The sequence below is a fragment of the Amphibalanus amphitrite genome, unplaced genomic scaffold (assembly GCF_019059575.1).
Source record: "Amphibalanus amphitrite isolate SeventyFive unplaced genomic scaffold, NRLGWU_Aamphi_draft 000050F_arrow, whole genome shotgun sequence".
Lineage (NCBI taxonomy): Eukaryota > Metazoa > Arthropoda > Thecostraca > Balanomorpha > Balanidae > Amphibalanus > Amphibalanus amphitrite.
Window position 1 is genome coordinate 494,062 of NW_024881546.1, and position 15,230 is coordinate 509,291.

Genomic DNA, 15,230 nt, shown 5'->3' on the forward strand with positions numbered 1-15,230 from the left:
AAGCGAGCGGAGTCTTACGTAGAATAACGGAAATTTCTGAGTATGAGCGGCCGGCCAGCCGGCCGGCCGGCCGTGCGGACGCTTTTGCGAGGCTTATATCTCAGCAACCACTTGACCGATTTACATGCGGTAAATTTTGTAGGGTAGCTTCATTCCTTCTACCAAGTATTGGACTATTCCCGATGCTTGTGGGTGACCCCTTATGCACGTGCCACGTGCAAAACGAAGAGGTGTCAGTTTTGCAATTGTTGCGATATCTCGGTAACTACTTGGCCGATTGCGCTGAAAGTTGGCATGTAGGTAAGCACTAGGCACCCACTAGGCACTGCATATCCATGTGCCGGAGTTGGGGTGCTGCTGCACGTGCGCACGTGCAGGGGTCGTTTCCAGATCTCGAGAACGGCTGGACCGATGGCGCTCAAATTTGGTACACAGTTAGGGACCAGTTAGTAGGGTGCCGTGCACAAGTCAGTTGGGACCCATTTTGCACGTGCGCACGTGCAGGGTGCCGCTTCCAGATCTCGAGAACGGCTGGGCCGATTGTGCTCAAATTTGGCACATCGCTAGAGACCGGTTGGTAAGGTGCCGTGCACAAGTCAGTTGGAGGTAACCCCTCGAAATTTCGCACGTGCAAGGCCCACCCTCTCGCTCGCTCCGTTAGTCGCCCCAAAAGGCGTTATACTGGTCCGTATGGCGCCTTCCTTTGGTTGCAAAACGAAATACGCCCCGTTTCGAGGTCTGTGCCTTTCGGGTCCCGAGGTGAGAAGCGGTACTGGCATAGGTACTGACAGCACTGAGTACCGAGTGGCAGGTACTGATGGCAGTGCGTTTTTAGGGGTTTTTGCTTGTTGTGTACAGATCAAGGTAGTGTTGGAAACTTGGCCTTGTGGTTTAAATACACGCTGTCTTTTGGGTGATTTATGTTTTTTGAAAACTCGCTAAGTTAGCTAATGTTGTCATAGGCTTGGCAAAAGTGAGAAAAACAGCGGAAACCATAAGTTTTTAAATGAATGTTTTTGCTGGGCCAAAGTTGCCATTACCAAACAACATTGGCCACTTGCATTTTCAAAAAAGAAAAGAAAATATGTATGCAGTGTTGCAGCACACACGTATTTGTCATATTCGAAAAGCCAAGGGTCGATTCTATTTAGGCCCTGTTGCTTTACATTGTACATAAACAGATGACCATGAATTATTGAGGCTTAACCAAAAAAGTGGGCCAAAGTTGCACGAATACGGTGCATAAATGCGACGCTTTAAAATTGAATAGTGTCTACAATGCATTTATATCTAAATTTCAGAGCCTTGATAATAGAGATAAATAATTGAATAGTTCCATGACGACTGGAGAAAAAAACTTATTTACGCTTATTAGTATACCATCGATTATAAAATACTTAATCCGTAGAAATGGTGTGATCCAAATTAGAGTTGCAAAGTTTTCCCCAAAGGCTGCTACCGGCACCGCCCCGCCCCACAAAAATTTTCTGGGATACCGGCATGCTACCACGCCCCAAGCAAAAAAAAAAACCGCCAAATTACCGGCATACTAAAAAACCTGCATTCTTGATTCTAGCTTACCCCTGCAAGAGATGCCACATTTTGGCAGTTTCAGTACCCCTCCCACCCAACAGCCATCCATTGTCCAACCACAAATACCAGCAGGCTGATTTTGGCTGAGTTGGCCCCACAAATACCCACAATTTTGAAACTCAATTCCAGTCTATAACTGTTAAAATATCACCTGTAATCAAAGAAGTATTGCCTACAATAAAACTATTACATTCATCAAAAAGGTGAGGACAAAAGGGACTTGAATTACTAAAATGTGTTTTTGAAGACTGGACAGTGAGCAGTAATTACATTTACATTTCACAGGTGTTCTACTTTTCCATATTCTCCTAAAATGTTGCAGGCACCAGCCAAATGTTTAAAATCTAGATGGTCAAAACATAAGTATAAACAAGTACAGATTCGGCCATCTTCCTAACTGAGGAAGCGGGATCAATATCTACTTTTTCCTATCCACTATGGCTTGCTGGCTCGTGAATAAGATACGAATCATGTAAAAAATGTGTTAATAACTCACTGGTCCTGAGAATAGCAGAGCAGAGCCTATTTTAAGGGAATTTGACTGGGGGGCAACCTGAAAAATTGTCTTTAATAATCCATTAACCCTCGCCCGTATTGGTGTTTCCAGCTGCGAACGAATATTAGGGGGGGGGGGGTCCGTTGGACCCCTCCCCCTTGCCGTTTCGCCCCTGATCGAGCTAGAGCTTCGCGGAAAAAACGACCGTGTTGCCCGTGATGAAAGGAAACCGATGATACCCAATTTTAAGGTCCTAGGTCATCGGTTGACCTTCCAGGTCAGGTCAATGACTCAAAAGTCGGGAAAATCGGGACCTGTTAGAGCGTCGTAAAGGGTGGCTGCTATGGTTTTTCCGGGGTGCTGATCACGAATATCATGTTAGTTATGATCATAGATGATGTCTTCATGCATTTAGGCCAGGTCAGGTCAGGTCAGGTCAGGTCAACCAGGGGTTTTGCCGGGTATTCGTAGTAGGTGGCAACCGCCTCTGACAGCTTCGTAACATGTTACGAAGGCACCAAAACTACTTCTTAAACGGTCAAATGGTTGCTAAATTCGAATTCAGCTCCAAAAACTAGCCTAGAAACATATGTATAAAACTCGAAAATGTGAGCCCAGGTCATCAAAGGTAAATGACCTGACCTGACCTTCCGGTGACCTTGACACCCACCCTAATGCATGGGAGCAACATCATATCCCATGTTTGAACGTTTGAAACCACGAAAAGACTGCAAACGCGCGGCTAATGCGAGGCGACATACGCCGAATCGCGATCCCGGCCAAACATGGTGCCATGGTGCTAGGCCGCCGGTGCATTTGAAAGAACTGTGGTGCCCCTGACAAGCCTTAAGTTCCAACGACAGGCCCGTGGTGCCCCTGACAGGCCCATGATACCCTTGCGAGGCCGGTGGTGTCCCTGCGAGGCCGGTGGTGCCCCTGCCAGGCATGTGGTGTCCCTGCTAGGCCTCTGGTGCCCCTGACAGGCCTGTGGTGCCCCTGAAAGGACTGTGGTGTCCCTTGGCCCTGACAAGCCTGAGGTGCCCCCGACAGGCCCGTGGTGTCGCTGACAGGTCCGTGGTGCCCTTGCTAGGCCTGTGGTGCCTCTGGCAGGCCTGTGGTGCCCCTGGCGGGCCTGTGGTGGTACCCCTGACAGGCCCAAGGTGGTGCCCCTGCGAGGCCGGTGGGGCCCCTGGCAGGTCTGTGGTGCCACTGGCAGATCTATGGTGCTCTTGCTAGGCCGATGGTGCTCCTGACAGGCCTGTGGTGCCCCTGACAAACTTGTGGCGCCCCCGACAGGCCCGTGGTGCCCCTGACAGGCCCAAGGTGCCCCTGCGAGGTCGGTGGGGCCCCTGGCAGGTCTGTGGTGCCCCTGGCAGACCTAGGTGCTCTTGCTAGGTCGATGGTGCTCCCAACAGGCTTGTGGTGCCCCTGGCAGGCCTGTGGTGTCCCCGGGCCCCAAGGGGGCGGGGGGTCATGACCCATATGACCCACCCTTGGATCCACCACTGGTCATTACTTGCAGACTGACTCATTTGACATCCATTGCAAAACAAGTCACAGTAGTATGTTTGTCACCCTGTTCCTTCATGCCCATTTTTATAGTGGGCAAATCTCGACGACTGGGGGGGGGGGGGGGGCAATGCTATTGAGTGCGGGGGCATTTGCCCTCCCAGTTAACATGTTAAAATAGGCCCTGGAGAATAGTCACCAAATAATATGTATAAAAACGATATCTTCCATCCTCTCCAACCTCAAGCGGGAACAAACACAAGGTTATCGATTTCGAAACAGATGCGCCATAACAGAGGCTTTTAACCAGCTGATTAAAACGCTGCAAAAAAAAAATGTTTAACGACTGCAAGCCACTGCCTCGTGAATGGTTATATTGATAAAAATTATCCAACACAATATTAAATTATACTGAAATCAACATTGTAGTGTATTTCACTACAAAGAAATTCATTTCTCTTCAGTTATTCAACCAAAAGGGTATATGCATAAATATTACGTCATCAGATTACAGTCATTCATTAGGGGAGAGAGAATCTTATAAGTAAATCCTTGGTTGTCTAATTATTTGCGCCACTTTGTGTCAGTTTTGCCTGCATGATGTGTTTTCTTGTAAGACAAAATGCCAGTTCAAATCCATTTTCATTTAATTATGGGACCAAGGTCAGGCTCAGGGCTACCTAATACCTGCCTTTTCAGCTGGATTTTCAGTGTCAACTTCTTTGTAGAGTTTCTCGGACCACATCTCATGATCTCAGGACTCAAGGCCAGTTTCCAAACATTGTGTTTTTTGGTGTTTTGATTCTGCCTTTTCCCCTAGGGAATGTTGTCATGAACATTTATTTATTTTATTGTGCTATACGTATTACCTACCATTAGACTTACTAGTTTATCGTGCTTTTGCAACATGAATGAGTATTCTTCCTTTTATAGACCACAGTAGATTCTTGACAATTCTAATTATAACCAAGCCTGTGAATTGTATGAAATGCTGAGGTCCATGTGTTACCCCTACACTTAGCAATGGAACTTCTACCACAAAATGTATCTTGCAGTGGCTAATATTGCTGTTACTACAATTTGAGAGCCTCTTAGTGTTTTAAATCATTTGCTGATAATTTTTTTCACAAAATAAAAAATACCGGCATGCTACCGGCAAGGCATGCCAGATACCACGAATAAACCTGCGGTAGTGAAAAATTACCGGCATGCCGGTAGTGCGGTAGGGAAATTTTGCAACTCTAATCCAAATGCTATATATCAGCAAAAACAGCAAAATATAGCTAGGCAGTTTGCATATCTAGTAACTACTATTCCGAGCTGCAGTAGTTTCTTATTATGAAATTTAATTAGGATCCTAGGGCAGACCATTATGCCACATGGCTTCATTCTGCTGCGGAGATAAGCAAAACATGGCCCTAACATAAATAAAGTGGTCATGCATGAGATGTCGTAAAGAGAGATCATGGACAGGTGGGAAGCCGAGAGGCGGCACACAACTTCTGGGCAGCGCTCGCGGTAATAAACATCTCACGAAGGGAGATTTTGCACGGTTGGCAATGAGCGCCTAAACCAAAGCAACCTCTTGGAACAGGAAAAGCTTATGTTAGCTCCGAAAAGGTGCTATCACATCATTGATAAGTATGTATTATATTGACTTTGAAGAAACAAAAGCTTGTTATACAAATCCTAAATTCCGAAAAATCGAGCTCAATGATATTGTCAAACAAAAGACATTGTCAAACGGCATGAAACATCACATTTCATGGTGCACATGGAACTTCAGAGAGTAAAAATGAGCTGACAGCAGTGACGGGCCAAAGTGGATAATAGCCGTTTTCACGGCGGACTATCTGGCGAATGCACATATTTTGACCAAATCTGCACAAAATCTCTATAGCAAATCTCTTCATCCCATGAATTTATTCAGATGTTTTAATCGAAAATAATGTCTGATAATTTCAAAAAGCAGGCAAATAAGTAACTGCGCAATCCAAGCTGATGACTTCTAATAAACACAATGAACCTAATTTGACACAATCTGCACCAAAGCTACATCAAATGCGAAGCAAATGTGTAACAGATAGCCGTCATGAAAACGGCTATTATGTACCTTCAGGCCATCTTGTCGTGCTTATAAATATTTCAGGCATACAAACATTGATAATTCATTTAAAAACCCTTTGGATGGAACTGCACGCTCATTGCCCCGCGCCGGGCCGGTGCTCTGAGATTCCGCGACGGGACGGGGGGGTGTCTGAACACCCCCTTCTAACTCGGTTCCTGGGCCACGTAGCGACACACGGTAAGCGGCAATCGAAAGAACGTCCAAAATAAGGACGAAAACACTTGGGTCATTTTTTTTGGGTCAGGTCAAAGGTCCGGTCACCAAGGTCACCAAAGGTAAAATGTTGACTATTTCAACATTTTGGAAACTGCCGACGGATATCTCGAGAACCGATAGAGCTACAGCGCCGGGGACAAGCGCATTCGATAGCCCTTTTACAGACCTTTCTGAATGATGCTTTTAGATTTGACCTCAGATTAACGGTTTAGCCTCCAGAGGGCAAAAACTCGAAAAATAGCCGTTTTACGATTTTTTTTTCGGCAATAACTTTTGACTCAAAGGAGCCATGACATTATACTTTTGCCAGCATCGTGTTCCTCTCGTCGAGACGCGTCGAATGAGCTATAATTTGACCTTGAAAGGTCAACCTGAAAATTTGACCTCAGGTCAAGGTCATGATCTGACCGGAAAAGGTCATGTTGCATATTAGTCGATCCGCAACGTCGAGCCGAACACATCTAAAGCGTTTTCAGCTCTCTAGCACGCCTCTATCAGAAGTTATTAGCGAAAAACTGTTACATTCTGTACGTGACCTGATGGAGAGGCCGCAAAATTGACCTGACCTTAGGTCACCGATATCAAAATTCCGAGATGAACATTTGATAGATAATCTTGCTTTTATCCATCTCTAAAAGTTTCAAGGCAATCGATCAGTCGGCGTGGCTACGACGAGCATTCTTATTTTTTCTGAGGTGAGGTCACTTGGCGTGACCTGGTGACCTGACCTAAGGCGACCTGGGTCTGAAATTTTCACAACATGTGCGGAAGAGATGCACAAACAGGTGTGCCAAAAACAGCGGCGCGGAGTGCCGCTGTTTTTGAGATATCTGCGAAAAACCGCAGGGGGGGGGGGGTGTTCAAACACCCCCCGGCCCGGCGCGGGTTAACGATTTAACGCATATAGTTGAATGGGTTTCACTAATGGAAGCTGTCACTCTGGGCATTGCCGTGGTTATAGTTTTCATACTGAATTTTAGCGAACTATTTAAAGGGACTATCTGGGCAGAGGTGAAATAAACCTGCTACTCGCCTGCGTGCGTAGGTGACAGCCATAGGAATAAAGAGACAGATTCAAGCATCTCAGATGATGCACATAAAATAGATAACTAGGCCGTTTCCGCTAAAATCAGAGCTGTCTTCCCACAGAGGGCCACTATGGACCACGGCACAAAGAATTTAGCAGCGTCATGTCTTTGTAGCCAGCTCCGGCTGAAAAATCCCGCCGGTACGATAGCCGGTGCGTTGTAAAGCGCCATAGACAACGCAGGAAAAACGGCGACAGCGCGACAGCTCGTCCCCGTTCGTCGCCGGTTGAGCGGTGGCAATCCTTTCGTGAGTTCTGATTGAACTGGATCCGGAAGCCAGGACGAGCTAAGAAGTCGATCAGAGCTATAGGTAAGTTGGATGATAGTAATTTATTTTTGTTGTTGTGTCATTGAAATGTGGTGATGCATTGTAATGCACAAAGGCCGAAATTTGAAAGGTCAGTTTCTTTCTAACATTCTGGCCTCATTTCATTAGGCCTACAAAGATGATGAGAAAACGTCAAAAATATGGTGCCTACTGTTTCAAGATGACTTGTAAAAAAATGGTGACAGCTAGACATTGCGTAGGTGACAGCTTTTGAGTTTTATTCACCTCTGTATCTGGGTATCAACGCAACTAACCGGTTCCCTGATCAGAGACACAAACTACAGGTAGAGATCAATGGACGGCATCTTTGCTTAGCTTAACAAGTTCATTTACCCGCATTATGACCATTACTCTCATGGACGTAATACAGGAAAAGGGTTTCAAATATAGCAAATACAGATATATTATTGAAAATAAATGTAAATAATATGCTTGCTTATAATAGCATTTTAAAATCCTGACGCAAGTCGGCTTGCTACAGTAATCGCGTAATGAGGCAAGTGCTTTGAAACTGACTTAAACAGCCAGCAAGGCATTTCGGTAATGATCACGAGCTCACCGCGGTGCGTACTATGAATACACAGAAATCAGGCAAACTGCACCTAGCATTAACATGTACACACAGTATGGCCATCTTGCAGGTGAAATGAGATGGCCAGAGTGCAATTATTTCGGCGTGAAATGGCCGTCGCAGTGCGGCCGGATTGGCCGCGCCGAGCCGGAATGAATCGCGCCGCGGCCTCTAATGGCTATGATTATGTGTCATTAGTCACGAGAGGCGGCCGGCCGGGCCCGGTGCACCCGCACGGCCGTAGCCCGGCTCGCTGCGGCCGAATCACGGCAGGACACGCCACGGCCGGTCGGCGACCGGGCTGGGCCGGGTCGTCGGCCCGTCCCCGTCGGCTGGTGGACGGGGCGCTGCTCCGGCCCGGTCGTTACTATTCACGTCCCCCAGACGGTGGGCGGGGGGGGGGGGGGCGACCGGGCCCTGCAACTCGCCGCCACCGCGTGACCTTGACGCCGGATCAAACGGGCGCCGCCGTCTGCACTGCCGGCCGGCACGAGACGACACACGGCAAAATGGCCGGCCAACTGCGTATAATTGGCCACAGCCAGACACTGGATAGGTGCCGCTGAATGTTTGATTTATGGGCGAATTGAAGCTTCTTGTTATGGCCCTTGACCCAACGGACTTCCTCAAATAAGGTTGCAAAATTGATACGATGTCATTTTATTCTGTAGGATTCAATCAATTTCCTGGGTGTGGTATTATTGGCAGGAGTATCGTTTCACAGCTTTCTGCTAAGTTTTTATGTCACCAGGTGTTGCGGAATCTAACCGCACAACTGCAGTGGACCAAAGAATCTGCAGCATACCCGAGAACGTTGGCATCCACGAGGGCAGTGCTGCCATCTACCCCTCACCCATCGCATCGAGTAGAGAACCCCTTACTCCATGTATTTACTCCATGCCTATTAACACGCGCATTGGAAGGGTTGCGAGTACTATGCCCAGTGGAAGGGGGGGGGGGGGCGGATGCCGCCCCCTCCCTAAGATCTCAGCTCCCACTGGAGCTAACAAGACGAAATTTGGAAGGTAGGTGGGGGCCATGGGGAACTCTGTTGTGTGTGAATTTCATGACCCTAGGTCAATATCTTCAAGGTCAAATTAGGTCACATGTGGTCAAATCTGCCATATTTGCGACTTTTTTTGCGTTTACACGCCGATAACTCAAAAAGTTACCGGCCGATTTTCTTTTTTCTTTCACTATATGAAAGACCGAACATTTGTGAGTATGTATCGTGAATTTCTATTTAATCCAACAATGAATATGGCAGTTAGAAGCCTGCTAAGGGTAAGATATCGCCGGCTGAAGCGGGATCGGCCGACGCGGGAAACGCGGCAATCACAATTTTGTGTTTACACACTCATAACTCAAGTTGTTACTGGCTGATTTTCAAAATTCCTTCACCATATGATTGCCTGTACATTTCTCAGTCTTCTCACTAAATTTGACGTGAATCTGATGTAATCAGCGGTAAGGAGCGCGATGTAAAGACGGAACCGTCCCACCCCGGCACAGTCTACAATTCAGGCGGCGCGTAACGGCTAGCGCCGGCCGCCGCGCCGCCGCCGCGGCAGGATGTTTGACTTTACACCGCTATTACTAGAAAAGTTGTGAACCGATTTTCTTATTTCATGCACGGTAAGATCCGCAATTCAATTCTGGACAGGTAACCAAAATTTCACATTAATATTACGTTTGCAGCGCGAGTTATTGGCGAAAAACAGGAGGGGTGGGCGAAATCCGCCCCCCTCCCCCTTCCACTGCGCGTGTTAAGATGTATCGCCGAATTTAGATTTTTGATCGTTTTCCTTACCAAATTTTATTGGTCCCTGGCATGTTTAAAGCCGTAGGATACCACTTATGGAATGTATGGCCGAAATGGACCATGAAACATGTGTCACGTTACCCGTACATGATTTGAAATTTTTGTGACCAAGCCTGACCTAGCCTTGACCCGACACACACGAAGTATGTGGAAGCTCGGTACCCTTAGGGTATCTTCGTCAATCGTCATACATGTTCGAGTGTACATGAACCTTAAATGAGCCCGATGTGGTTTCAGCTGAATATAGCAAAGGCAAGGTCACCATCAAGTTGAAAAGCCAAATTTTTAAGCTGAAATTTTCAACACAAAAGGTATCATGCAGATGCAATTTGACCTCAGGAACACGAGGGTCCTGTTTGTTTTGGCGTACCATGTTGAAAGCGTACTGAAAAGTAAATCTAAAGTAGGTATTGGTAAAGGTGAATAGTTAGCTACCGTAAAATATAGAGGCGGATAACTTCGTTATTTTGGAAGGTATTAGGCTGAAAATTTCTCGAGTAAATCATCGGCATACGTTCTATAACATATGTTCCGGTTTATTTTCGAAAATCTAAAAACATGCCATTTTATATTTTGTATGAATGATTTTTAATTATTTATAATTTTGAAATAAACCGATATAGCAGTTTGATAGCCCTGTGTATTTTAGGTCCTCTAATGAAAAGAAATAGGTGCTAGTTAAGAAAAGCTAGGCTTTTGGGAGCGGTTGTCGCAGGTCATGGTTTTCCATTAAAATCGATCAAAAATGGGCGGCACTTTCAAGTCATTTTCGGCTGACCAATGGTTGCTACGAAGTTTTTTTCTTCAGGTACAAGGCGTCAAATTGATGCATCAGAAGGTTTTGCAAGTTTTGTGTGGATACGTCCAGCATTGTGGAGAATATTGCAGAAAAACAGGAGAGGAACTCTATAGAGGCCCTCCTCCAGTTATGCGCCGGTTAAACCGCACCCCCTGGGCCCTGGGGGTCCTGGACTACTACGTTCTGCTGGGTTGAAGGGTGTTTGAACATGAACATCCCACGCGCTTTAAATCGGCTCCTGGACCAGGTAGTGGCACGCTGTAAGCGGCGTTCGAAAGAGCGTAAAAAATTATGACGAAAGTCCTTAAAACATTTTTGAGCCAGGTTAAAGGTCAGGTCACCAGAGGTCATCGAAGGTCAACTTTCGCCAATATAGACAGCATTCGAGAACTTTCCACAAAGTGGCGCGTAAATCGGCAACGGATAGAGCTACAGCACCGTGGAAAAGCACATTCGATAGCTCTTTCATAAGTCTTTCTGGATATTGTTCTCAGATTTCACCCGACGTCAATGGTTTATCCTCCAAAGGGTGGAAACTGCAGAAATTGACGCTTACGTGGAACATGTTTTTCTGCAATAGACTTTTACCCAAACTTGCACGACATGAAAACTTACATGACAGACGCGTCGAAAGGACTATAATCTAAGATGACCTAGGAGCACAAAATGGGGTCACGGGTTCTAATCTCCAATTCAACGCAACATGTTTGCCTATAATACGATATTTGAGCATTCAAGACTTTCATTAAAAAAAGCTCAATTGAGTTTTACAGGTTGACTTATAATGGAAAGTTCGCAAACTTGACTTGATATTAGCTCATAGCTAACACACTTTCGAGACATAAATTTGATACTACTGTTGCTCTTATCAATCGTTGAAAGTTTAAAAGCGATCGTTCGGTCGGTGTAGCTTTGGCGAGATGTTGGCGAGGACTATATATTTTTCTGAGGTAAGGTCACTTGACTGGTGACCTCAACTTAGAAGATAGAGAAGAAAAGATGCATGGTAAAACGGTGGCGCTACACGCCGCCGTTTTTTTTTTGGAGATTTGCGGAAAACCGCAGAGGGAAGTGGGGTGGGGTTCAAATACCCCAGCAGGGCCCGGGTTAACTTCCTCTTGTATAAGACGTGCCACGTGGATTCTTGTACGAACCCATTTATTTTGCGTGTCATTTGAGGATCAAGAAAGCGTTATGAAGGGTTATTTGGTTGTCAAAGAGCGAGAGAGAGAGAGAGAGAGAGAGAGAGAGAGAGAGAGAGAGAGAGAGAGAGAGAGAGAGAGAGAGAGAGAGAGAGAGAGAGAGAGAGAGAGAGAGAGAGAGAGAGAGAGAGAGAGAGAGAGAGAGAGAGAGAGAGAGAGAGAGAGAGAGAGAGAGAGAGAGAGAGAAACAGAGACAGACAGAGACAGAGACAGAGAGAGAAACAGAGACAGACAGAGACAGAGACAGAGACAGAGACAGAGACAGAGACAGAGACAGAGACTTTGCAAAGCGTCTGAAACATTGATTAATAACTAATAGCTCAGTGTAGACGGGTATTTCTGGATCAAGTAGTTAGGAAGTAGCCAAATGAGTAGTGGAAACATCAAAGTATGGCATAACAGTTGGCTTATAGCATTTAGGGCACATATTAACAGCGCTCACGATATCACTAACAATTCGTGGAACACTTCAGCGATGTATATGCATCAGCAGGACTGTCTCATGGCGACTGGCCCACTTAGGTTGAAAGACCTATCGTGTCTTTATATGATGCATGCAGGACACTGGGCGATTACAGAAATACCTACCTGAAGCGCGCAATTTCATGTGGAAAGAACAACTCAATTCGGATATGATGCTTATATAATAACAAATATGAATAGTAAGTTAATGTAATTTTCATGTAGCTATGTGCATCACATCCAGTATTCCGGCGTGTACATTATGAGAAGTGCATTCAGCGAATATTTGGGTGCTATGGGGTTTCCTTTATTATGTTTTGTTATGGGTTGTGCTCGTTTTTAGCCAAACGATGGAGTGGAAAAGTCATTTGGGCTAGGGAGAAACCGTAGCAGGTACAACAAATAAAATCAATATTATATAATCAATATGTAATCAATATAATCAATGAAATTCAGAGCTGGCTTGTATTTTTTTTTCCAGCACTATCAAGAAAACTTAGTACAAGTTGCCTCTTATCTCGTCAATTTTTTTTTCTTCAAAATACACATAGTGTATCAAAAGTAAAAAGAGCAGGGACATAAGTACGGGCAATATTTTTCAACTAAAAGTCATGTTAAGATATGTGTGAAATATGAGACAACTATGAACATGGATTTTCATAATTGGGATTCATCGGGTATTTCCTTAACCCTCGCCGGCACAGGGGGGGGGGGGTTGATGCAACCCCCTCCTAAGGTTTTTCGCGAATAACTCGCGTAAAAAGCGGCCGATCGCGACGAAACTTTCAGTACCCTCGCATTGATCAATTTTACACCTACCCTGAAAATTTCATGACCCTGACCCCAATGACCTTTGACCTGTGACCTCTTTTCTGTGACCATGTTTGGCCGAAATCGCGGTTCGGCGCATGTCGGCTCGCATTAGCCGCGCGTTTGCAAGCTTTTCGTGGTTTCAAACGTTCAAACATGTGATTTGATGTTGCTCCCATGCATTAGGGTGGGTGTCAAGGTCACCTGAGGGTCAGGTCAGGTCATTGACCTTTGGTGACCTCGGGTGACCTCGGTTCACTTTTTCGAGTTTTACATGTTTCTAGGCTAGTTTTTGTAGCTGAATTCGAATTTAGCAACCATTTGAACATTTACGAAGTAGTTTTGGTGCCTTCGTAACATGTTACGAAGCTGTCCGAGGCGGTTGACACGTATTACGAATACCCGTCACAACCCCTACCGGTTGACCTGACCTGACCTGACCCGACCTCGTCTAAATGCTTAAAGACATCATCTATGATCAAAACTAACACGATATTCGTGATCAGCACCCCGGAAAACCACATAGCAGCCACACTTTACGACTTTTTAACAGGTTCCGATTTTCCCGGTTTTCGGGTCATTGACCTGACCTGGAAGGTCACCCGATGACCTAGGACCTTAAAATTGGGTATCATCGGCTTCGTCTCGTGACGGGCAACACGCTCGTTTTTTCCGCGAAGCTCTAGCTCGATCAGGGGCCAAACGCGAGGGGGGGGGGTCGTACCAACCCCCCCCCTTGTGCCGTCGAAGGACTCAAAATGGCCTGTGCCGGCGAGGGTTAAGATCATGATTTCATGAGTTAATCGCTAGGATCAAGCGCGCATGGCTAACGACAATTAAAAAAAAACTGAATAAATTATGTCATGGTGCAAAATCCACTTGACTATTTAAGTAAGTTTGAGACACATAGGTCTAGCATAAATATACGTAACGACGTAACGTCTCAATTTGCTACACCACCAAGGGAGTTTCGCCCGAGCGTGCGCTGCTGCAATTCCCCGCTAAAATTGGTCTTTGTTTGGCGTTGCAGTCTCAGCTTACGTGACAACACGTCATAACCAAACTTTGGAACATGTTTTGGCAGATTACCGGCCATTAAGGAACCAGTTTTTGGGTCTCATTCGGTGCGGTAATGGCGCTTTTCCGAGAGATCCGCTTCTGGCTGACGGACAAAGCAAGGGCTGATGATCGCTGAATGGCGCTTCATATTGCATACAGGGATACATGAGACCCACTTATTTATGCAAATACCTTTGGGTCGAGAGCATTGCTAACTGATAGTATGCACGAGACGCAAACTTTCCATCTTTGAAGACACCAATAAGAATCAGACTTATGTTAAACATATTTTAAGATGATGAATTTAAAAATAAATAAAAGCATTTCCGAACAGTAAATCGCCAAATTATAGCAAATAAACGTAAATTATGTTTCATTTAAGTGAAGTACAGCGCCATTCACGTGCAGATGTATGCATGAGACATTGCAATATGGTCTTCCTCGAGATTAAAACATTACCAGCCATGTCAGGCCATAACAATTATCTACGATTACCTGGCAGTGACCCCGGCGGCTCCTCGCCGCAACAAATGCCATTGGAGCCCACACTACATCACATAACGCTGGCGAAACTTCGATGGGTTCATTATCTGGCTGTGCAGCGGCCCCACTCATTGGCCGTGCAGCGGACATATGGCCGCATCTGCTCGGCCGGGGCCCGCCCCTGGCGGCCGGCCGTGCCCACTGCCTCCCGGAGAGGCCGGCCGTGCTGTCCGGCGGTCATTTACCTCTGTCTGGGCGCGTGTAAGGTATTCAGCGTAACCCGACCACATCGATAGTGAGTTCAGCGCCGACGACGTGCCGGCGATCTTTACAAAATCTGAAACACAGCGCCGTCAATTGCAGCGGGTCGTAACGGTGACGTCACTGAGGATAGTTGTGACGTCATTGGGAGGGTCCCTCGGGGGCGTTCACCGTTCAGGACTGAAGGGCAGATACCCTGCCGCGTCCACACACCACGTTATCCACCGACGGCGGGTGATAAAACTCTTCCCCGCTCTACATAGGAAGGGGTGAATGAATTTTTACGGCTGGTTTTTATGGCTACCCTTCCCTTCCAGCCGCGGTGGGTTTATGACCATGTTCAGAGCCACTGACCCAGTGCCGTATCTTCCTGGTCGCCTGACCCATTTCACGATTCGCGTCT

At 46.3% G+C, this 15,230-nt stretch overlaps 1 protein-coding gene across 3 annotated transcripts in view; it reads right to left on the reverse strand.

Annotated features, from left to right (window-relative positions):
* LOC122377757 (homeotic protein ultrabithorax-like) overlaps window positions 1–15,230 on the reverse strand; it is a 197,020-nt gene that overhangs the window by 55,120 nt on the left and 126,670 nt on the right. For 2 of the 3 annotated variants that reach the window (XM_043358150.1, XM_043358149.1), the window contains exon 4: window positions 14,812–14,903. The exons of the other annotated variant lie outside the window; for it this stretch is intronic. In XM_043358150.1, coding sequence (XP_043214085.1) covers window positions 14,812–14,903 — 92 coding nt within the window. The remainder of the gene's footprint in view (window positions 1–14,811; window positions 14,904–15,230) is intronic. 3 annotated transcript variants of the gene reach the window in all.